The sequence below is a fragment of the Mobula hypostoma genome, chromosome 4, assembly GCF_963921235.1.
Source record: "Mobula hypostoma chromosome 4, sMobHyp1.1, whole genome shotgun sequence".
NCBI lineage: Eukaryota > Metazoa > Chordata > Chondrichthyes > Myliobatiformes > Myliobatidae > Mobula > Mobula hypostoma.
In genome coordinates, this window is record NC_086100.1 from 55,598,600 (window position 1) to 55,624,314 (window position 25,715).

The 25,715-nt window shown below is 41.1% G+C and overlaps 1 protein-coding gene across 1 annotated transcript in view; it reads left to right on the forward strand.

Annotated features, from left to right (window-relative positions):
- zbbx (zinc finger, B-box domain containing) overlaps positions 1-25,715 on the forward strand; it is a 153,130-nt gene that overhangs the window by 40,464 nt on the left and 86,951 nt on the right. The window contains exons 9-10 of the mRNA XM_063044882.1: positions 1,150-1,308; positions 18,513-18,705. Coding sequence (XP_062900952.1) covers positions 1,150-1,308; positions 18,513-18,705 — 352 coding nt within the window. The remainder of the gene's footprint in view (positions 1-1,149; positions 1,309-18,512; positions 18,706-25,715) is intronic.

Sequence of the window (25,715 nt, forward strand, 5' to 3'; positions counted from 1 at the left end):
TGCTACTTGTGGAAAGGAGGGAAAGAATTGGAGGCACTACTAGTCAACAGTTGAAGGTGATCAGGGCAAAATTTTGAAAAGTTTGGAAGATGAAAGTGAATTGACCTTTGGAAAATAAATGGGATAAATTGAAATAACATGTTCCAGTATGTAGATCAGAATTGGAGGTTGATGGTGAACACCCATCAGAGATCTTAGGTTGTTTTGTGAGTTTATTTAAAGTAGTGGTGGTATCAGCACAAGGATTTATGTAATTTTGTTCTTAACTTCAGGCCTGTCAGTCTAACATTGTATTTTTAAGCTGTGTTGTCCTGGGAGTACACTACCATAAGCAGTCTCAGGACAGTGTGGTCCTAAGTTTCCCAGCAGTGTTTGGAAAGGAAATTACATAAAGATTGGTGTCATTATGTGAATACACTGATGTGGAAATTTAATGTTGTAATTGTAAGGTTTTGCATTGGGATTGATACTGTAAGGAAGGGTGTGCTCAAATTTTTCAATTGTAATGTTTTGATGTGAAAATGTTTGCAAATACTATTTATTACAGTTCAATTAAATTCTCGAACATGAGAAAATCTGCAAATGCTGGAAGTCCAAGCAACACACACAAAATGCTGGAGGAACCACCTATGGAAAAGAGTAAACAGTTGACGTTTCAGGCCGAAACCCTTCATCAGGACTGATACGTTGATTGTTTACTCTTTTCTATAGATGCTACCTGGCCTGCTGAGTTCCTCCAGCATTTTGTGAGTGTTAAATAAATTCACATTTAGGTAATGGCTGAAAAAAAGTGCTGTTGCATCAGATATCTAGGGAATTGTGTCCATGCATGGAGAATGATGTTTTGTTCATTCTGCTGAAGGCACCTGGAATAAAGCAAGCAATCATACATTGTGGTTATTTATCATGTCTGCTTCGATTTGTGACATGCAGATATTTTGTTGTAAGAAGCATGGTGTTGTTTTAATCATCTTCTTCTATTGCAATTTTAAATGTCCTTTGGAGGACTATTGGACTATTCATGATGATGGACTAAATAATAAATGGCTTAAAACCTGAGGAAATGAAAATCTAACATAGTTATTATTAAGCTGGATTTTTAAAAAATATTGTTCCGTCTAATGATATCTATTTTTACGTAATTGACAGACGGAGAAACCTGCATCAAGCAATTCATTGCATTTAGTCAGCCAGTTTGAAAAACAAATTGAATCTGATGATTCTCCTGTGAATACAAAACAGTTTCTAAAGGAACCAATTTCAGGCAGAACGCTTTCACCTAAAATAAATACACAACAAAATGCTGAGGTGAGTTATTGTTTAAATTAAGATTTTTATGGAGAAATTGTCACAAATTTAAATGATGCATATTTGCATGCTTATTAACAGATTCTGATTTTATCAAAAAAATTAAAACTGCTAATTGATTTCTAATTAACTGTTGTCAACCAATGAAAATATCCATGTTTCAAAATCATTAACTTTCAAAAGCAAAACCGAATATGTCAGAGAAACTTCTAGGGATTGGAAGGGAAGTATTTTAAGGGCAGTGCTGTGGTATATTAGCTTGTGAAATTTCTCAAATGTGTGTTTTTTAAAAGTGGAAGTGTTGTAGATGTGCGTACAGTTTAAGTTATAAACACAAGCAGATAAAGCCTAAACTGACTCTTAAAAGTTTATTATGGATGTGGATTACAAATTGCAACAAGAGACAGAAAAGGTGTGCCAGAAGGGCAATGTCATGATAACCGTCATGGACTTTAACATGAAATTGGATTGGGGAAACCAGGCCAGTACTGGACCTCAAGAGAGAGAATTTGTAGAATGTCTAAGGTATGGCTTTTTAGAGCAGCTTGTTGTTGAGCCCACTAGGGGATCAGCTGTGCAGGATTGGGTGTTGTGCAATGATCCGGAGGTGATAAGAGGGTTTAAGGTTAAGGAACCCCTAGGGAACAGTGATCACAGTATGATTCAGTTCACTTTGAAATTTGAGAAGGAGGAACTAAATTACAATGTGTCGGTATATCAGTGAAATAAAGCCAATTACAATGGCATGAGAGGGGAATTGGCCAAAGTTGACTAGAAAGGGACTCTAGCAGGAAGGACAGCAGAGCAGCAATTGCTGGAGTTTCTGTGAAAAATAAGGGACGTGCAAGACAGATATATTCCAATTAAGAAGAAATTTTTGAATGGAAGAAGGACACTACCGTGGCTGACAAGTGAAGTCAGAGCCAAAGTAAAACCAAAAGAGAGGGCATACAAGAAGTCAAAGCTAGTGGGAAGATAGAAGATTGGGAAGCTTTTAAAAATTTGCAGAAGGAAACTAAGAAGGTAATTAGGAAGTAAAAGATAAATTATGAAAGGAAGCTGGCGATTAATATCAAACAAGATACTGAAAGTTTTTTAAAGTATATAAATGGTAAAAGAGAGTTAAGGGTAGATATAGGACCAATGGAAAATGACGCTAGAGATATTGTAACGAGAGACGCAGAGGTGGCAGAGGAACTGAATGCGTATCTTGCGTTAGTCTTCACAGTAGAAGACATCTGCAGTATACTGGACATTCAAGAGTGTCAGAGAAGTGAAGTATATGCAGTGAAAATTACGACTGAGAAGGTGCTCAGGAAGCTTAATGGTGTGAGGGTGGATAAATCACCTGGACCTGATGGAATGCACCCTTGGGTTCTGAAGGAAGTAGCTGGAGAGATTGCGGAGGCATTAACAATGATCTTTCAAGAATCGATAGATTCTAGCATTGTACCAGATGACTGGAAAATTGCAAATGTTACTCTGCTATTTAAGAAGGGTGGGAGACAGCAAAAGTTGTTGGAATCGATTGTAGTGGCCTGAAAGAAGAATGGGAAGGTACAGATGTGTGTGGACAATAGGACTCTGAACAGGCGCACCATCCCTGACCAGTATACTGTCCCGAGGATTGAAGATGCACTGGCCTGCCTGAGTGGTGCGAAGTGGTTCAGTGTGCTGGACTTGAGGAGTGGATATTACCAGATCGCCATGAGTGAGGCCGATAAAGAGAAAATGGCATTTATAAGTCCTCTGGGATTTTTCCAGTTTGAAAGGATGCCCCAGGGCATCTTGGGAGCTCCTGCAACCTTCCAGCGGGTCATGGAGAAGACGGTGGGGGGATATGAACTTGCTTGAGGTATTGTCTATCTGGATGTCCTCATAGTATTTGGATCCACCTTAGAAGAACATGAAGCAACACTGCTGAAGGTGCTGGGCCACCTGAAAGCTGAAGGGTTAAAACTTTCCCTGGACAAGTGCCAGTTCTGCCAAACATCTGTTAGCTATGTTGGGCACATAGTCTTACGGAATGAGGCAGGTACAGACCCAGCTAAGATTGAGGCAGTTACCACTTGGCCAAGACCCCAGACTATGAGCACTCTGCGCTTGTTCCTTGGGTTCTGTGGTTACTATCGGAGGTTTGTGAAAGACTACGCAAAAGTGAGTCACCCTTTGAATCAGCTTCTGTACGGTTACCCTCCCTTGGGGAAAAAGTTGCGGGAGGGGGAGGACAGGAGGGTGGAGAGTATCTTAGCCCGTCGGAGACCTTTGGACCGAGGTGGGATGCAAAGTGTGAGGAGGCCTTTCAGTCGCTGAAGGAGCTGCTGACCCAGGCGCTGGTGCTGGCTTTTGCCAGCGTGGGACTGTTTTTCTTGGAGGGCGACAGACTCTAGCTGACAAACGCAACGGGCCTCAGCCTGGTGCCCTGATCTTGATAAAGGACACCCCCTCAACCCTGTCGGCTGGCATTCGTGAGCAGTACATACGGGTTGCCCTCCAAGAAAAACAGTCTCCCGCATGTTGGAATTTCTAGCGTTAAAATGGGAGGTGGTGGATAAGCTGAGTGACTACCTCTATGGGGCCAAGTTTGAGGTGAGGACGGACAACATCCCCCTAACTTATATCCTGACCTCGGTGAAACTGGTTGCCACAGGCCATCGGTGGATTATGGCGTTGTTTGCCTATGATTTCAGCCTGAAGTACTGGCCGGGAAGCAGGAACATTGATGCTGATGCTTTGTCCTGACGGGTGCATGAGGGACTGGACAGGGACGAGGAGTGGGAGAGCATTCCTGCTCCGGGGTTGAAAACACTGTGTCAGTTTGCCATCACCTTGAAGACAGAGGAAAAGGAGGGGCAGGAGCGAGCGGTGGATCAATTGGGGGCTTCTGATGACGCCATCCCCCAAGTTTATTGTAACCTGACTGCTCTGAAGACAAAACAGCTGCCGGAATTGAGTTCTGGGGAAGTGGCTGCTGCTCAGCGAGATGACCCGGGCATCGGTACCATTTGGGCAGCAGTCGAAAAGGGAGACATGGCTCAGACGGAGAGGATGAAACATGTGTCGGTGCCTCCATTACTATGAGAATGGCCTTGGTTGGAGTTGAAGAACCAGATCTTATACCAGGTCACATCACCCCCAGACCGACCCCGGCTTTGCTAGCTGGTTCTACCCGAGAAGTATCGGAGGGTGGCATTGAAATCACTTCATGGTGATTCTGGACATTTGGGGGTGGAAAAGACCTATGGATTGCTCAGAGACTGGTTTTACTGGCCTTGAATGAAGTCGGAGGTTGAAGAATACTGCAAGTCTTACATTGGATGCATATGGTGGAAGACACCTATGTGGGCAGCTCCCTTGTCCCACCTTCAGAGTGCGAGGCCTCTGGACCTAGTGTGTATGGATTTCCTGTCAATAGAACCCGATGCCAGCAACACGGCGCATGTCGTAGTCATCATGGGCCACTACACGAGATATGCTCAGGCTTTTCCTACCAAGCACCAGAGGGCGTCTACAGTGGCAAAGGTGTTATGGGAGAAGTATCTCATTTATTTATGGTCTTCCCAGGTGAATACATAGTGATCAGGGACGGGATTTCAAGAGCAGACTCATCTGTGAGTTACTGGGCATGCTTGGAGTCGCGAAGTTGCGGACCACGCCCTATCACCTGTAGGGCGATCCCCAGCCAGAGAGGTTTAACCAGACCTTGCTAGACATGCTTAGGACCCTGGAGATCAGCAAGAAGAGTAGGTGGAGTCAACATATTGGGCATCTGGTTCACAGTTATAATCGTACGCGAAATGAAGCTACTTGGTACTCGCCATATTATCTGATGTTTGGGCGCAAGGCAAGGTTGCCCATTGACCTTTGTTTTGGGACTGACAAGCGTGACTTACCACCGAAGACTTATCTGAAGTATGTGTCTGACATGAGAAGAGAGTTGAAAAAGGCTTATGAATTACAAATGTAGCTGGGGTCGCGGCTGCCCAGCAGAATCAAGGGAATAAGAGGAGGTATGATCAGAAGGTGAGGTTCTCCCAACTCTTGCCGGGAGACTGAGTCCTCATAAAGAATTTAGGGCTACTGGGAAGCATAAGTTGGCTGACTGCTGGGCGGCTACGCCCTATGTGGTGGAGAGTCAGATGCCAAACCTACCAGTTTTCTGGGTGAAACCAGAGGATGGGAATGGGCCTGTCAAGATTCTCCATTAGAATCACCTGTTGCCCCTGGGACAAGAGGAACAGCTAGACCCAGAGCCCGACTTGGAGCCTACACCTAGTGAGAAGACTCTTTGGAAATGCGGGGGAACTACCGGGCCCTCAACAGGCGAGGTTAGGCCGGCCCCCACCCCTGAGAGGGATATTGATTCAGAAGATGAGGACCTGGATGTGTGGTATATGCTGCCTTTTGCTAACTCGCCAGTGATAGAGGAAGAGATTTCCCAACCCTTCTCCCGCTGAGTCAGGTGAAGTGGGGGGGGGGCTATCTGTGGGCAGCCTGGGTTACAGCGGGACCCTGAAGGAGAGGAAGCGAGGTACAGAGGGTTCCGAGTTGCAGGGGGGCATGAGTGACAGGTTGGGGGAGGACTCACCAGGTAGGCCAGAAGTATCCCCTGTAGAGTCTGAGCCTGAAGAGTTAGGTGAGGAGGTACGGAGGTCTCAGAGAATTAGGAGACCACCGAATAGGTTGGCTTATGTAGTGCCAGGGGAACAGGGCGTGATCTCTACCGTTTTGGGGAACTATGTCACTGCCTTTTGCACCTGGATTGGGCTTTGTGTTTTGCAGGAAGGGTTGGCGAATTATCTCAACATCTCAACGAGGACATGACTAAATTTGGTGGGGGGAGAGTGTAACATGCTGTACTGGCTTCTCTGTAATGTTTCACTGCTAAGGCTAATGAAATTGCTTCACTGTAATGTTCACTGCTGAGGTAATGGTTTCTCTGTAGCAGCAATGTTTGGGTTATGGCTGGAGATAACAGGCTGTGGTCTTCATGTTAGCCAATCAGGATTTTGTTGCCCTGTCTTGTGAATCTGGAAGGAGTTTTCTCGCGGGCTTTTGCTGGGGAGAGATGAGGAGAGAAGACGTGAATAGAGAGATTTGGTAGACCGCCAGACAGGGTGGACTCGGAGCGAGGGTCCAAAGGGCAGCGACGATTGGAGGAGGTCGATAGTGAACGATCGGCTTATCAGTGAGCTCCAACTTTGTGCAACAGACTGTTTAATAAGATTGGGACCTTTTTTACCTTTTATTTCGTTTCTCTACTAACCATATAGTTAAAGTAAGAATTATAAAGCTTAATTGTTTAATCACTTATTGTGTACTGTTTGCTATTTTGGGGTACTGATTTGTAACAGGGGACACATCGCGCAGCATTCACCCAAACAAGATTTCTTAAGTTTGGCCAGGCCGGGGGTTATCACCCCCTATATTAAGTTGCTAGCCAAAGCGAAAGTTACACAATGTTTTGATGTACATGTCACAATTAAAGTTAACCTTTCTTCTTTAAATGTTTTTATACGGAGCAATTCATGTTGTATAGAATAACCAGACCTCAGCTTTATATAAAAGCTATTCCAACTGTCACTCCCACTCCTTTCCCACGTAAACATCCTGTAATTGAGAGAAACAGAAATAACACAAAAGCTTCAACTATTATCAGATTTTTCCATTTTTAGACCTAATTTCAATCATTATCTATCTATAGCATGCCCTTTCTATCACCATGGGATCCAAGGCAAAATCCAAATTGACTCCAACGTTGACTTTGCAATAGGAAAAAGAGAATGATAGTGGAGGATAGCCTTATGATGAGAAACCCATGATTAGTGCTAAGACCTTTTCTGTTAGTCATATTCATTAATGACTTGAATATCAGGTAGGAAATTTGCAGATTGAGTTTGAGTTCTATAAAACTCTGGTTGGACTATGCCTGGAGTATTGATCAGTTCTGGTTGCTTCATTATTGTAAGGATTTGAAAACTTTAGAGAGGGTGCAGAGGAGATTTACCAGAAATCTGTTTGGATTGGAGAGCATCTCTCATGAGGATAGGTTGCGTGAGCTAGGGCTTTTCTCTTAGGAGCAAAAGAGAATGAGAGAGGATGACTTGATAGAGATGTACAAGATGACAAGAGGCATAGATAAGAGTGGACAGCCAGTGACTTTTTCCAGGGTGGAAAAGGCTAATATGGGGGTGGGGTGGGGTATTCTTTTAAGTTGTTTGGAGGAATGTATAGGGTGGATGTCAGAGGTAGATTTTTGTTTTGCACAGTATAGTAAATACATGGAACATGCCAGCGTGGTGGTAGAGACAATTACATTAGGGACATTTACGAGACTCTCATATAGGCACACAGATGAAAGAACAATGGAGGGCTATGTGGCAGTGAAGAGTTAGATTGATTTAGAAGCAGATTAAGTGCTCGGCACAACATTCTATGTTCTATGACATGAAATTGATGGTGGTGTTGATAGTGATAAGAATAATCTTAGGTTACAGAATAGTTCGTAAATTGAAAATAGAATTGGCAGGTATAATTTAATCCAGATAATTGTGAGGTGATGCATTTTAGGGGGCCTGATAAGGGTAGGACACACACTGTGATGGATTCTGATGTTTTTGATCCAAGGTTCTTTAAGAAGTCAAGAATGAAGTACAAAACTGGTGCTTCGCGATTGTTTTATCAAGAGTTGCCAGAACAGAGGAAAACTGAAAGGGCAGTGATAGAGAAGGCTATGCAAAAAGAGTGACAAAAGAATAAAGGTAGCACCTCGCTTAAAACAGCTATTTTTATACTACAGAGATTCCATTCAAAATTCCATTCAAATTTGTAGATAAGAGGCTGTGGCTCAAAAGAGGGGAGCCATGGAGTCATAAGTAGCTAGCCATCTGGAAACAAGCTGAGGTCTGATCAGCCCTGGCTGGGTCACCTGGAGGAGGTTGTATGATGTTGAAAGACCCGAAACACCTGATGATTCCAGGAACATCACTGAAGACGAGTCCAGAAGCATCAATAGATGTATGTACACAGATACTACAGAGATTAAGAAAAATTCCATTTAAATTTGTAGATAAGAGAATACCAATAGAAAGTACGTAGTCGAATACTGCAGTATTAAATTAACCAATGAGAAAACACTTCATTCACTTAATGCAGAGGAGGTGACAAACAGTCTAATCTAAGAATTAAACAGTCGGATCCAACAACTAGGACTAGTAGAGTTCTAAAGGACATACAGATCTCTAAAGTATAGGTAGATAAGATTGTGAACAAAGCATTTAGGATGCTGGCATTCAACAGCCCAGCGACTGCATATAAGAACATGGAGTCATGGTACAATTTTAAGAACCTTCTATTAGGCAACAATTGGTGCACTGTGTGCAGTTTTAGGTTACATACTATATAAATGTGAATGCGTCAGAGAGGGTACAGAGGAGATTTGCCACCATGTTCCCTGAGATCAAATATTTCAACTATAAGGAGAGAGAGGATAGGCATTGCATGTTTTTTCTTGGAATAGAATAGGCTGGGGGTGGGGACCTGATACAGGAAAAGAAAATAATGATGTGAATAGATAGGATGAATAGTATAAATGTTTTCCCATACCTGAGGTGCCCAAGACCAGAGAGCATAAGTTTAACATGATGAGTAAGAGGATTGTGGTGGATATTAGGAAACATCCTTTCAGTAGGATGATTGCAATGTGGAATGCAATGCCTGAGAATGTGTTTGAGGCAAGTCCACATAATATTTGAGAAGTATCTGGATGAATATCATTGTGCAGGTGACTCTAGACCAAGTGTTGGTAATTGAGTGCATACTATCTCTTCTTTCAGTTCGTCCTAACAAAGGGTCTCGACCCAAAACGTCGACTGTACCTCTTCCTATAGATGCTGCCTGGCCTGCTGCATTCACCAGCATTTTTTATGTGTGTTAATTGAGTGCTTGATAGTCTTTATTAACAAGGTGGGCAGAAGGGCCTGTTTCTGTGCTGTAGACTTTATGATCCTTTTTGACCTCTTTGTTTTAACTTTTTTGTCCAACTCCCAACAAGATTTCCCGGAATATTATTACTGCTACATCTTGGTGGCATTCACTTGGCATAAAATGAAAAGCAAAAGCACTAGAGATGTTAGAAATCTTAAAGCCAAAGATACTGGAAATGCTTAGCAGGTTAGGTGGTATCTATGGGGAGAGCAACAGGGTTAACATTTAAGGTCAATGATCTTTATCAGAGTTAGGAAAAACTCCCCAAGTTACAACAAAGTGGAGAAAACAAAAGGAATCTCTGTGATTCGGTGATGACTAATGGGCTGCATGTCACAAGTGGCGGTGGAAGTAGCTGAGTGAGGGAGGTTAAAGCTTGTTAATTGTAGCTGTCTGGAAATAAATAGAATGAAATGAATCAGGACTGAGAAGATAGGAAAAGAAAGGCAATGCTGGAAATGTGAGATATAAATCACTGCAATGCTGGAAATGTAAACTAACAGAGAATGTTGGAATTACCCAGCAGTCAGACAACATTAGTCAAGAAAGGAAAAACAGATTTAACATGACAGTCTAATGACATTTCTTTAGAACTGGACTAATAAAGACTAGAAGGGCTCATGATCTGAATTTGTGAATTTTGCTGCTGTGTCCTAGGAGCTGTTAGATTGTGAGCTGGAATATGCTTAGGGTGTGCTTCTTTGATATAGTTAGATGACCAAGACAGAAATCAGAGTGCGGGTGTGATGGAAAATTGAAGCTTGATTGTATCTCATAGTTCCAGTGTTTTTTTTCTATCTTTGCATTCATGTACACAAGAAGTAGGAAATAGGAGCAGAAGTAGGCCATCTGACCTGTCGAGCCTGCTCCGCCATTCAATAAGATCATGGCTGATCTGGCCATGGACTCATCTCCACCCACCTGCCTTTTCCCTTAATTCCCCTTCTATGCAAAAATCTATTCAACCTTGTCTTAAATATATTTACTGAGGTAGCCTCCACTGCTTCATCGGGCAGAGAATTCCACAGATTCACCACTCTCTGGGAAAAGTAGTTCCTCCTCATCTCCATCCTAAATCTACTCCCCCGAATCTTGAAGCTGTGGTTCCCGGTTATAGTCTCACCTACCAGTGGAAACCATTTTCCTGTCTCCATCTTATCTATCCCTTTCATAATTTTATATGTTTCTATGAGATCTCTCATTCTTCTGAATTCCAGCAAGTACAGTCACAGGCGACTCAATCTCTTCTCATAGTCTAATCCCCTCATCTCTGAGATCAACCTGGTGAACCTACTCTGCACCGCCTCCAAAGCCAGTATACCCTTTCTCAAATCAGGAGACCAGAACTGCACGCAGTGCTTCAGGTGCGACCTCACCAGTACCCTGAAAAGTTGCAGCATAACCGTCCTGTTCTTAAATTCAGTTCCTCTAGCAATGAAAACCAACATTACATTTGCCTTCTTGATAGCCTGCTGCACCTGTAAACCAACCTTTTGTGATTCATACACATGCATATCCAAGTCCCGCTGCACAGCAGCATGCTGCAATATTTTACCATTTAAATAATAATCTGATCTTTCATTTTTCCTTCCAAAGTGGATGACATTGCATGTATCAACATCGTACTCCATCTGCCAAACCCTTGCCTACTCACTTAACCTATCTATATCTCTCTGCATTGTATTTTCTGAACAATTTGCTTTTCCACTCAATTTAGTATCATCAGCAAACTAAGATACACTACACTCGGTCCCTTCAGTTTTCATCTCCTCCTGACTCACCCTCTGTGATTAAACCAGCCAACCATGCTGCCTTCTGATTAATTTAGCCGCTCTTGATCTCTGCCTCATCAAAGACATACAATACCTGCTATTTTCTTTAAACCCCATCTAGTGTGTAACATAATAACATTTTTGATTTTTTTGACTTAAAAAAATTAGATTTTAAAAAATATTTTCTATGTTCTGATGAAATGCTATCAACCTAAAATGTCCTTGCTTCTCTTTCTGAAAAACTAGCTGACCCCCTAAGTATTTCCAGTATTTCTTGTTTCCGTTTTTGTATAAAATAAAAGAAACAGTGCAGACAGGTACTGTTGCAATATTTAAGAATCTTCCAGATGAACATAAGAATCGTTATTCCATGGTACGCTCTGGTATTAATCCCATAGGTACACATGGTGGGTTGAGGGACCTGCTTCTCTACCTAAGTTACTGCCCTTTCTGTATTAAAGCAGGTGACACACACAATAAGCCTAACACTGTAACATATGTTAAAGTATTTCACAAGACCATTATCAGCCAAAATTAAGTTTCACCTATAAGAATGTTTGGACAAGTGATTAAAAGCTCCTTGACCAAGTAAGGAGGTAGGCTTTAAGTTTTAGAGGGGGACAAAGGAGGAAGAAAGTGAGAAGTAGTTAAGGAATTCCATTGCGTAGATTCTAGCTAGCTGATAATTTTTAGTGTAATTCAGCACTACACATCAGAAAATGAGATTACATTACTGACTATATGAGCTAAGGCATGACCATATTTCAATAAAATCTCAGGAATTTTATTCTAACAGCATTTTCCTGTTTCCTACTCTTCTCTCCTTTCTGCAAGTACACTTCAAGCTACAGGGTTTTAAAGGAGAATATTCCACAACATCACTCATAATTTCAGACTCCTCCAATTATTCTCACTCCTTCCCTCACCCACACATTAAAACTATTCTATTCTTGCATTCTCGAGAATTTCTATTCAGTTTGCATTGGCATCAGTAGCCCAGTAGGAGGAGGTAACGCCTTAGGGAATGCATTTTCAATATTAGTTTTCCAAGTGGTTGCACTGTTTCATCAATATATTTACTACAACATGCATACAGTTGGTAAGAGTTTTTTTAATCGCGGTCAAAAGCAGTGAAGGAGGTTCTTCAGCCCACCTAAATTTATGCTGTCCATTAAACACCTATTTACACCAATCCCTTTTTTAAATTTTCCCCATGATCTCAGCAACTTTCCCCAGAACATATCACTTACTTTTGCACATGGGGCATTTATAATAACCAACCTTGCATTCCTTTGGGATGTAGGAGGAAACAGAAGCACCTAGAAAAAGTCCTATGCAGTCATAGGGAGAGTGCAAACTGTACACTGACATGCCACCAGAGGTCAGGATTGAACTACAGTAGGTTGTTGAGAGCTGTGACATAATAGCTTCACCAGCTGCGACATTGTGTTATCTTTTGGAATAATCTTGGAAATATTTAACGTAGAAGGATACCTTTTTACCTTTCCATCCATCCCCTTCTAATGCTTTGCTAATGATGCTATAACACCTGTGGATGAGAAAATCAGACCATCAACTTCTTGCACTACCATTATACTGGGTATGCCTGATATTTTATTATAGGACAATGTCAGCTCCTCTTTTAATTTTTAAAATTATATTAAATATTTCTCTGGTAGATCCGGTTGGCCTGCTTTTGGATTTTCTCAACTGTGGCTATTTGAACTATTCTCAGCATTTTAGGACAAATTATTTAAACTGGGTGTTTTTGTAAGGTTATTTAGAATCAAGTATATTGTATGAAGCTTACATTTTCACAGAAGGAGGGAACTTTAAGCTTTATTACAAGCTGTAGGAGCTCCTCAGGCAGAATCTGGAAATGCTACAAAACTGTTTGCAGCTGTGAAGCTAATGAAGTCCTTAATTTTTTATGGCACGTTCCTTCCAGGCAGTAGCAGGAGGCACCAGTCCAATAGCCTTACACAGATGTTTAAAAATTAAGTTGCAGATACCATATTTGCCAGCAGCAATATCTTCATGTCTTTCATATGGAAAGGACCCAGCAGTTTAAGCAAGGAGAAAACTTCTGCTGTAGTGTGACTCTGGTTGCTCCATTTGAGGACTGGTTTGATTTAGTTAACTGGCAGAGGTTCTAGACCAGTGTTTCCCAACCTTTTTTAGCCCAACGTATCCGCCCCAAAGCATATTCATACTTCCCAAACCCATTTAGGCACAATATACTTTCTGGCGCCCTCACAGTGTAAAAACATGTCTACCATATGCTAACATAAGAAAAATGATTCTGCTTTAAACTTTTATTAGTCTTTAAATGCATCTTACACAGTACTGTGCACTGTATAGCAGCTTCGATATCAATGTGATCTGTGAGCGTGATGGCTTTTAGCAAGAGTTGAAATATCTGGTTCAAGTTGTGACAGCAAAAGCCTTAAGTCCCAGGTGTAACAATGTTCAAGCTGTTTCTGTTTTTTCTGAGTATGTGGTTCACTGCGCTGCAGCCTCTTTCAACAAGGCACAAGAATGGAAATGCAATGAAGAACAGTTTGGCTCTTCTTCAAAGACCAAAAACCTTTGTATGACAGTGTAGCCACATACCACAGAAGCTGACATTTTGTAAAGCATTTTTTGCTTCTTCATCATTCTGAATTTAGTAATTTCTTCTAGCAGCCTCTCTTCCTGTTCTTCCACCTTGCAAAGAAATGGGTTAATTACCCAGTCCAGATTTTCCATGAATTGATTCTGAAAATCCTTCTTCAGTGACTGCAACTGTAAGCAGTACTCTTGCAAATCACCGTCTGTGAAAGAGAGTGCTGTACTTTCCAAGTAGGGAATCTGTGGGAACATTCTTAACCCAATATTTTGCTTATATATTTCCAATTTATCGATAAAAGTAGACTGCACTTTTTACCTGGATTAAATTGTTCTCACCCTGCAGTTCATATTTTGAATGCCGATTTTTGTCAGCTAGGTATGCCATATCTCCATGTTGAAGTTCAATTTTGTTTCCCAAGCTCTTATTGACTTTGAGCAAAAATTTAACTCCCAGTGTCAAAAATATCCAAGAAACATTTTAAGCAGCAGCCTTTTGATAGGCAACATGTGTCAGTGTGAAGAAGCAAGCATTCAAACTCTTCATCATTATCTTGGCATAGCTGGTGAAATATTTTGGTATACAATGGATGAGCGTTAATTTTGTTGGTAGCAGATATTACAGGAGTCATGCTTGAAAAAATTTGCTGGCTGAGCCTTTTGGCTTTGAAATATTGATGATGACTTACACAATGGATTGTAAACAGAGGTGGAATTTCTTTTTTCATAAATGCCACTAAACTAGCATGGTGACCAGTCATATATGGTGTTCTATAAGTTGCACAAGAAATCTTGTTCCTAATTGGAATACTTTTATCCTCAATATAAATTTTGAATTAATCATAGATTGACTCTCTATTGATATTTGTTTTTAACTTTTTACAAAAGAGAATCTCTTCATAAACCTTTCCACTTTTGATAAGCCATACATATGCCATTAGCAATGCCTCATTGTCTTGTACAGTTGACTCATCCAGTTGTATTCCAAATTCTGATTTTTGTAGCTTTGTGCATAGTTGATACTAAATATCTTCACTCATTTCGTCAGTATGACAAGCTACAGGGTTATTACTCAGAGGAATTGATTTTAAGATACTGGTACCATTTTGAGAACAGTGGTGAGCATTTCTGGTACAGCAGGCATTATTAATCTTTCACGAATTGAATGAGATTTTCCACACATTGCTATCATTTTGGAAATATTGTAAGATGTAATGAGACCATCATCAAGGTCATTTTTAATTTTCTTGGCAAATGACTTGAGTGTACAACACTCTTCAAATGCTTCTTTCATCTTCTGGAACTGAGTAATACCATAAGTAGCCTTTTCAGGGTGTCTTTTATGGAAGTATTTCTGCAATCTTGATGGTTTCGTGGCTTTATTAGACAGTACAATATTACAAGCAAGACATATGGGGCATCGCTAATCTAATGGGAATGGAATTAAGCTATACTCCAAGTTCGTAACATTGTATTGACGGACTTTCTGTAGTTTCTGTTTCTGTTTTTGATTAGAATTCAAGACTTCACCACCTTCAGACTCACAGAGATCACAGTGTACATATTTATCCATCATTAATGGGGATAAATTAAAATAAAAAATTAACACAAACTGGGAATGGCTGTTGGATGTTGATGACGGCAGTGAATTGACATGGATGGAATGATGGTAGCAGCATGCAAAAGAATGGCGAGGTGAAGATGAAGACGATCACAGCGGCAAACATTGTGTTGACAAGGATTCAGATTGGAATCTGAATGTTAGTCGGGATAGAGCTGGTGTTTGACAAGCTACCTTTATACTGTTCCAATTAGTGTGATTGACCAATCATGTAAGGTCTCATAATCCCCAAAGATGGTTCTTGACTGCACATATGAAGTCGAGGTCGCTTTGAACACCTTGGGGTCAGCAGGTTCACTGATTAGTTGTATTTCACCGTTTGTTTCTGGCCAGCATGTTTTCCATAGATCTGTAGAGAAAGTTGAGAGGGTGTACTTGAATTACCAACTGTTAAATTGCATGAGCTCGTTCCATGCTGTGAGTCAAGGGGAACTTTTTGGGCACCCTGGTTGCTAATTTATGCATCCCCAATAATATCTGGTTGGTAAAGTTGTATGAGATTGCCGAATTTCAAATGTATTGTGACGTGTGCTCTCCGCCTGCAAAGCTATAGTTCTTCCTGTTTTCCAGTGCCTCGTAATTTTCTTGGAAGTTCCTTTCTACTAACGATTGGTTAGGCCATGTACCTCAAGTTAGGGTGTCCTCCCAAGAATGTTGAATGCCCCCCGACAACTTCCAATTCCCCTAATACCCCCTTAGGACATGTAACCGCCCCTGTTGGGAGTTCATTAATTACGTGGCTTATTCCAGAATAATGTTTCTGAATAAAGTTCTGTGATCAAGAAGATTTTGAATAAACTTTGAACATCATTGGTGTCTGGGGCATAATGCTTTTGTATTCTTCAGTAGCCCTTTGTGGTTTTTTTTGTAGATTTGGTTTAGAGCTAATCTAGAACACACCATTACATCTATAGATTGACAAATGTTGCAGCCTTACCATGGTTCATGTTGCTGTTGAGCAGTCTGCAGACATGCAGAAATGTTACCTCCTGAGCAGCTGAAATGCCGTGGTGTAGACATGCTGGAGGAGTAAAATCATTGCATGTACTTCTTTCTTCATACTTTGGTGTCCAAAAGAACAATCAACAAAAAAGTCCTCCAGAAGCACAAAGTCACCAAAAAAGGATTTATTTGGAGGGAAATTTGGGCATGTAAGACAGTGAAAAGATTGTTGGTTTCGATTGTGAACTACTTGCAGTAAAGAATACTTTTTTACTTAGCTAATTTGAAATAATTGTACTTAATAGAACAGACCCAGAACACATCCAGCTGTATAAAATTAGGCATCCTTGAGACACTGTGTATCTTCATTAAGAGAAGAAATGGATACTAGTATCTTGTGGCCTAGTATATTTCTCACTCTACCAAGCTGCTAAATAACCCGAGTTACGGAGTTTACAGGGAGCAGTGTCAGATACACCTAAAAAGGTTGAGATATCAACCTAGTGAAGGTGCAACACAGGGTTACCAGTAATAAACTGAGCTTGGCAATCTCACAATCAATGGATCAGATCAAAGCTCTGTAGTTCTACTGTTTCAACTTAAAAGGTCATAATTAAGTAGGACTTAACAGGAGGAGACTGAATACATTGTTACACTATAGCGAGGATGGGAGTATGCGAATGCTGAGCCAAGGCTGAAGCATTCACAACAATGTTCTGCCAAAAGTTTTAAATAAATATTTCATTCTCTCTGTTGAAGTTTTGCTTGCTAACTGAACTGTAAGCAAGACCTACTCACCTTTAACTTGCTTACTGATGTCCAGTTTGGTGTCATCTCCAGCCCTCATCACTGTCATTGTTCAAACATGGATGATAGAGGAGATTTCCAGAGCTGAGGTGAAAATGACTGCCTTCAGCATCAAGGTGGCATTTAAGTATGTATGGCATTAAAAGAAAACACTCTAAAAGTTTAGTATCCAAAGGTTGTTGTTTAGGGTTGTTCAGTCATCCTCCATGTCAACCTCCAACATGCCCCCCTCCACTGACTGCAGGAATTCCTCAATAGTGTCTTGTAGCCTGTCATATTCAGCTACATCATCAATGGTCTTCCTCCAGTACAAGGTTGGAAGTGAGGGTGGTCACAAATTGTTCATTTCTTTTTACAACTCTTTAGCAAAAGAGTATGTCCAGACTGCATGCAGAAAGACCAAGCAAATATTCGGATGTAGACTGATACATGACAAGTGAACATTCGCACCACAAACAAGAGAAAATCTGCAGATGCTGGAAATCTAAGCAACACACACAAAATGCTGGAGGAACAGCAGGCCAGGCAGTAGTTATGGAAAAGAGTACAGTCGATGTTTCGGGTGAGACCCTTCATCAGGACTCTGCTGAAATGTTGATTGTACTCTTTGCCATTCACACCACAATTCATCTTCTCCAGAAACAGGGAGTCTAACCAATAGTATTGCTAAGTTCTCCATCATTACCACACAGGGGATCACCATTGAATCAATACTAAACTGAGCCAACAAGATAACTATTATGATTACAAGAGGAATCAGAGGCTAGGTGTACTGTGATGCCTGATTTTCTTCTTGCAGCCGGCAAAGCCTTTGCATCATCTAGAAAGTACAGGTTAGGAGCATGATGGAATGCTCTGCACTTGCTTGAATGAGTGCAGCTCTGGCAATCAAGAAGCTTGACACAAAGCAGGTCACTTGATTGGTACACTATGCTCTACCCTAAATACACATTTTACATGAATCCTGTATATAATGCATTGTCGTTTCTTGGTCAGGCTACAGCAGCAGAACCTCCCACACTCATAATCTCTAACAGCGAGAAGGAGAAATACAACAGGCTCTTGGGAACACCAACTCCCTCAGAATGCTCTCCAAGTTGAATACCACCCTGAATTCAAAATAATTCACCATTCCTTCACTGTCACTGGATCTAAATTGCTGTCCAACAGCAATCTGGGGTTACCTTTATCAGAAGGACTGCAGCAACTCAAGGTGGCAACACATTACCAGCTTCTCATTTACAAGAAATGCTCAGGTTCTGAAAAATAAATGAATTAAAAAAATTCTTTCTCGGACTCATGGCTGTGCTCTTCTTTGATTATATTTGAAAAAGTATTTTGAAATTGTGAATGTTTACCATTTCTGTGTTTGGTCTATGGAAGAATTAAAAACTCATCAGAACTCTTTGTTTCAAAATAAAACAAGGCAATTTCTGTTTTCTGATTTTATAATTTGCTCTCTGCTGTAGGTTCTTACTGTACATCAAGAGGATGGTAAGTCAGCTCTAAGTGTGCAAAGCAGTGCAGAAGACCTTCATAGTGGATCATTACTAAATGGCAATTTTGATGAGGAACAGTCAGCAAGGGCATTCCAAGATGCATTGAAAGAGTGGAGGGAAAGAAAACCTATTGAAGCTCTGTTGCCACCCAAGACATTTTCAGGTACAAATCACCATAGTAATTATTTTTTCGAAGCCTGAAAATAAATTAATTGAAATAGAACCTGGTAGTGTGATTTCTGTAACTCATATAAAATAACTTGTTCTATTAAAAAGTCTGAAAAATATATAAATTTTATCAATATCTCAAACTTGGAAATGAAAACAATATTTAAGTAAATACAGAACTGGAACAAAGAATCAGGAAAAGGTATATATTAAGTCATAGTGTATAATTTGCAGGTGGATCTCTTAGCTACAGCTGTCTTTCCACAATCTCTTCAGTTTCTCCGTGACTTTTCTTTTCAAATAATTATATTTTTTCTGTCACAGAAAGTCTGCTGTATTGCTTTGCTGCTACTCATTATCCCCGACCCAGCAGTTTTGATGTAGACCTCAAGTGAAAAGTGTTGAAAATGTGATTATATTACATCTCTTGTCCAACACCCCTTCACTTCAAATATTGGTGCATCTGCAAGTGTATTTTCAATTATTTACCTGCTTCAAGGGTCCAGTTCTCAGACATAGTGCAGTAGAGAAACAGGTCCTTCAGCTTACAATGCTATACCAAACTAATTAAATTAGTAATCAAATACCCAACCAAATCAATCGCTACTACCAACACAATATCTATATCCTTTCATTCCCTGCATATTCATGTGCCTTTTCAAGTACCTCTTGAATACCTCTATCATATTTGCCTCCATCACCATCCTAGCCAGTACATGCAAGCCTCCCACCACTCTTATTATTAAAAAAAATTGCCCTAAACATCTCCTTTGAAATTACACCTCTCTTCTTAAATGCATACTGTCCGGTATTAGACATTTCATTCATGGGAAAAAGATGCTGGATGTCTATTCTATCTGTGCCTCTCTTAATCTTTTGTCAACCTCTATGAGATCTCTCTTTAGACTCTGCTGCTGTGGAGAAAACAACACAGGTTTGTCTAACCTCTCCTTATAGTGTATATCCTCTAATCCAGTTTTCTTTTGAACCCTCTCCAAAGTCTAAATGTCACTGGACCCTGTACCTGCATATTAATGTGCCTTTTCAAATGCCTCTTTAATACCTGTATCATATTTGCCTCCATCACCACCCTAGTCAGTACATATAAGCCACCCCACCACTCCTGTGAATATAAAAAAAATTAAACAATAGGCAGAGAAGCCTTGCAGTTTAAATTGAACAAGTCTGCGGATATAATCCAGCAGCAGTGAGGCAAATTTTGCAAAGGAGAATATTAGCCCAGGTCTTGCAATTGTGTTCGGAGAAAGCTGGGTACCGTGATCTCGTGATATCTGCTGAAATGATTGTATCAATGCATGTTGCTGTTAGGTGATAATTTTGTTTTTTTTTCTTACCTGATAACAGCAAAATCAAATAGAACAACCAAACTGTAATGAAGAATTCAAAATATCAGGAGGTAAAAAGCACAATTTTTACCTAAAATGTTGCTCAGTGCAATATAAAGATTGGAAGGTAGCAGATAAAATGGACCTTAAAAGATTGTTTTAATGAACAGAAGATGTTGACATAATGCTAAGGGAATGGCAATATTGTAAAATTAATTTAATTTTTTAGATCTGGAGAGATTGTTTATAAAGTAATAACATCTTATTACATGATTTTAAAACTTACTCACAACTCTTAGACCAAAATGTAATAATTTCAGGATTTGTTCCTCCCAGTCAAGTGTTTCACACATAACCCAGCTCACAGGTACTGAGTGTGGCTGATCACATCACAAGGGTTATACCAGTACAGGCAGTCAGGTGAATACACAGGACCTCTTTGACCATTGAGTCTCTGCTCCCATAACTGTAGCAACTGGAATTTTCATATGCTCATACGGACAGTATTATTGGTTTGACATTTTTTAATAAATGTTTTAAAAAAAGAGATTTTTTTGTATTTAAAATGCTGTGTAACACAAGCATATGTTGCAAATAATTTTAAAGCATTAAAAATAAATTAACTATTTTCAAAAATATTTACCTTTCTCCTGGCATCTGATTTATTTTCTCCTGAAAGTCAAATTTGTATTTGTGCCAAGTTTGATCTGTCCTATGCTCAGTCAGCAGGCTCCAAAGCCTGAAGGCTGAAATGCCTACAGATAATTAAGCTGCCCTGTTGGACTCCGTAAGGAGACATAGGGTCATACCGTATCGAAACAGACCCTTTGATCCATCAAACACGAGGAAATCTGCAGATGCTGGAATTTCAAGCAACGCACATAAAAGTTGCTGGTGAACGCAGCAGGCCAGACAGCATCTCTAGGAAGAGGTACAGTCGACGTTTCAGGTCGAGACCATCCTGACAAAGGGACTTGGCCCGAAACATCGACTGTACTTCTTCCTAGAGATGCTGCCTGGCCTGCTGCGTTCACCAGCAACTTTTATGTGTGTTCCTTTGATCCATCTCAAGTATTTGGCCCATATCCCTCTATTCTTTTCCCATCCATGTTACCTATCCAAATATTTTGATTGTACCCATCACCATTGTTTCATGTGGCAGCTTGTTCCATATACCCACTATCCTCTGTGTGGAAAAACTTGCCCTCAAATCTCCTTTAAATATTTTTCCTCTCACTTTAAACCTGTGTCTTCTATTTTTAGACTCCCCTACCCCTGGAAATCTATCTACCCTATCTAACATCCTTCAGTAGCGCAATGGAATAAAAAGGTATTACAGAGTCATGAGAGAGGAGCTTGCCCAGGTAGATTGGAGAAGGATACTGGCAGTGATGATGACAGAGCAGAGATGGCTGAAGTTTCTAGGAACAGTTCACAAGGTACAGGATAGATATGTCCCACAGAATAAGTTCTCAAATGGCAGGGGTAGGCAACTGTGGCTGACAAGGGAAGTTAAGGACTGCATAAAAGCCAAGGAAAGGGCATATAAGGTAGCAAAAGTGAGTGGAAAATTGGATGATTGGGAAGTTTTTAAAATCCATCAAAAGGCAACTAAAAGAGCTATAAGAAGAATAAAGATGAAGTAAGAGGGCAAACTGGCCAACAATATAAAGCTGGATACTAAAAGTTTTTCCAGTTATATAAAGAGTAAAAGGGAGGTGAGAATTGAAATTCGACTACTGAAAAATGATGCTACTGAGATAGTAATGGGGGACAAAGAAATGGCAATGAACTTAATGATTACTTTCATCCATCTTCACTGTGGAAGACACTAGCAGTGTGCCAGAGGTCCGGGGTGTCAGGGAGCAGGAGTGAGTGCTATTGCTATTACAAAGGAAAAAGTGCTGGGCAAACGGAAAGGTCTTAAGGTGGATAAATCACCTGGACCAGATGGACTACATTCCAATGTCCTGAGAGAGGTTGCTGAAGAGATAATGGATGCTTTGGTAATCATCTTATAAGAATCACTTGATTCTGGCATGGCCCCAGAGGACTGGGAAATTGAAAATGTCACTTCACTCTTTAAGAAGGGAGGAAGGCAAAAACAAAGAAATTATAGGCCAGTTAGCCTAACCTCAGTGGTTGGGGAAGTGTTGGAGTCTATTATTAAGGATGAGGCTTCAGAGCACTTGGAGACTAACGTTAAAATAGGTCAAAGTCAACATGATTTCTGTGAAGGGAAATCTTGCCTGACAAATCTGTTAGAGTTCTTTGAGGAAGGTACAAGTAGGGTGGACGATGGAGAGGTAGTGGATGTCATTTAGGTCGATTTTCAGAGGACATTTGATAAGGTGCCACACATGAGGCTGTTGAACAAGATAAATTCCTATGGTGTTACAAGAAAGATACTGGTATGGACAGAGGAATGACTGACAGGCAGGAGGCAGTGAGTGGGAATAAAGGGGGCCTTTTCTGGTTGGCTGCTGATGGCTAGTGTTATTCCTCTGGGGTCAGTATTGGAACTGCTACTTTTCATATTGTTTGTCACTGATTTAGATAATGGAATTGATGGCTTTGTGGCAAAGTTTGCGGATGAGACAAAGATTGGTGGAGGGGTAGGTAGTGCTGAGGAAGCAATGCGATTGTAGCAGGACTTAAACAAATTGGAAGAATGGGCAAAGAAAGTGGCAGATGGAATACAGTGTTGGGAAATGCATGATAATGCATTTTGGTATAAGGAACAATAGTGCGGATTATTATTTAAATGGAGAGAAGGTTCAAACTTCAGAGGTGCAGAGGGTCATAGGCGTTCTTGTACAAGACTCCCAGAAGGTTAATTTACAGGTTGAGTCTGTGGTAAAGAAGGCAAATGCAATGTTGTCATTTATTTCAAGGGGAATATAATATAAAAACAAGGGGATAATGCTGAGGCTTTATAAGACACTAGTCAGACTGCACTTGGAGTATTGTCAATAGTTTTGGGCACAATATCTCAGAAAGGATATATTGTCATTGGAGAGAGTCCAGAGGACGTTGTGACAGGAATACGCATAGATTAAGATGTTAGCTGTCCTGTGGAATCAGCGGTTGGTCTGCCACCTGTTTTCAGGAGAGAGAGAGATAAGGAAAACAATGGAGCAGCATTTAGAGATGTGTAATGAAGGGACGGGAGAGAGAGCTGTCTAGAGCGGCTCCCCCTTTGAACCCTGAACTGTTTGAAGTGATGGACAGGCGATACCCCAGCAGGGGATAAAAAGGGACAGGTTCGCTAAGGCAGAACACACACGACACCCGAGGTAACAAGACCCTGGAAGCAGTGCGTCTCTCAGAAGTCGGTGGGAAGTATCGGGCCATAAACGCACAGGGTGGAAAGGTACGATCGGCGGGAACCTGGTGTGTGTCCACCCTTGCCTGGGTGCCAGGTTCACCGCAGAGAAACGATCGTGTCTGGAAACGGAGGGGTCACGGTCGGTGACCTCAGATGACATTGCAAAGGACTCGTTCGAAAGCTGACTGCGAAGATCTGTGTCTGGAAGCCCTGAATAGTCATTCGTATTTACTCTCTCTCTCCTTCCCCCCCCACTGTCCATCGCCACGGCAGTGATTACTGCGAACTGAACTGAACATTGCGTTACTTTGAAACTGGTCATTTACCCCTAGACAACAATAGAGCTTGATTGATCCTGTTATCTTAATTCTGTGTACATGTATGTTTATCATTGCTGAACTGTTGCATTCATTATCCTTTTGATTAGAGTACTGTGTTGCTTGTTTCTTTAATAAAACTTTCTTAGTTCTAGTAATCCAGACTCCAACTGAGTGATCCATTTCTGCTGGTTTGGCAACCCAGTTACGGGGTATGTAACAACGTTCATGAGGATGATTCTGGGAAGGAAGGGGTTGACATATGAGGCGTGTTTGGCAGCCTTGGGCCGGTGTGCACTGGAATTTAGAAGAATGCAGGGGGATTTTGTTGAAATCTACTGAATGTTGAAAGGACTGCGTAGGGTGGTTGTGGAGATGATGTTTCCTACGGTGCAGGTATTCAGAACTAGAGGGCACAGCCTCAAAATTGAGGGGTGACCTTTTAGAATAGAATTAAGGAGATTTTTTTTGTCAGAGGGTAGTGAATCTGTTAAATGTTCTACCACAGATAGCAGTGGAGGCTAAGTCTGTGGGTATATTTAAGGCGATGTCTGATGAGCAGACCGGTGACACGGTGCTCACCCAGAATGAGGATTGGATGAAGCACATCTGAAATGAATTGTAATCTCTTAATACATCCTCCAACTCGGTGTAGCCCCTGAGAGTTAAGAAAGGGACAAAGTTCACAAAGGTAACTTTGGATTGAGAGAGAGTCCTGCTTTGGTATGCACTACACTTCCTCTGCATGCGCCTATTTTTGGACAACAGCAGGGATTCTAACCTTTGTCCAATTCAGTCGTTCTGTACTGAGAGGTTGCGTATAAATGTGCCAACCATTACAAAGGCTGCCTTTGGCTACTCCTGCAATCTTTTCTGTCGTATACTATAGACACTACTCCCACAGGGTCTGAAATGACATGGGTGCCCATTCGCCGGGACGTTAGCTTTGAATATGCTGACAGTGATCTGATGAGCACCCTTGAGGCAGACTTCACTCATAATGACCCAACCTAGGACCAGTCATAGGGTGTAAGGAAAAATGAGCTGACCATTGCACTGTTCACGTAGTTTATGTGCATGGATAGTGTCTCTGCCCAGCAACAGGTGAATCTCAGCAGCAGAGTCAAGCGGGGAAGTCTTGGCAGCTATGTATTCCTCAAGATGTGGATGACTATGTGCAAATTTGGGGATTAAGATTTCATCCCTATTGTTGGGAATGTGGTCACAGTCAATGAGATTTGGTAAGTGTAAGCCCCTGTTCTTGACTCTGCAACAAAGCTACCGGCTCTGCTTCTGGTAACTTCTGATGTTCCAGCACATGACTTTAGAATGTTTAGGGAAGTAGCTACATCTAATAGATGTTCAGCTGGCTGTGTTGCAGGTGTGCTGGTGTTACCTGTCCCGTGAGTATCTTGTGAGCATGATGTAATTGTCTCGTGATATTGGCGTGATGTAATGGTCGTGATAGTGGGGTGATGTGACGTCATGTGATGGCATGTTCCAACCGGTATAAAAGGGGAGACCACAGTTTGTTGCATAGTTGTTTTTGTTGGGGAGTCACAGTCGGTGGTTATGTAATCGTGGAAGGAGAGAGAGAGTGAAGAATTACTAACTTCTTACGAACCCAAGAATATAACGGCGTTCTGTGATTGACATTTGGTATCGGTATTGTGGCACACACTTTTGGTTAACCCCTGCATGGTCTCAGGTGTTGTGTGGTGACCACTTCCGGCAAAAGGTCAGTTGCTGTGTGAAATCTTATTCTTCGTGATCTCTTCGGACAAGGCATTTCTCTGCGTCAGCAGTTTCGTCTTTTCTTCATCGCTGGTTCGGGAAGTCTCTCCTCTCACTTATTTCATAAATCCCTTGGACTCTTTGAACTACCACCTTAAGACTGTATTTGAGTAAGATCTGTTAAGAATTGTCTTTACGTTCTACTGTTTGATAACTAAAGGCGCATAACACTGTTAACTTCCATTTAAGTTAGTCGTTTGTTTACTTTTCTATGTTTTTG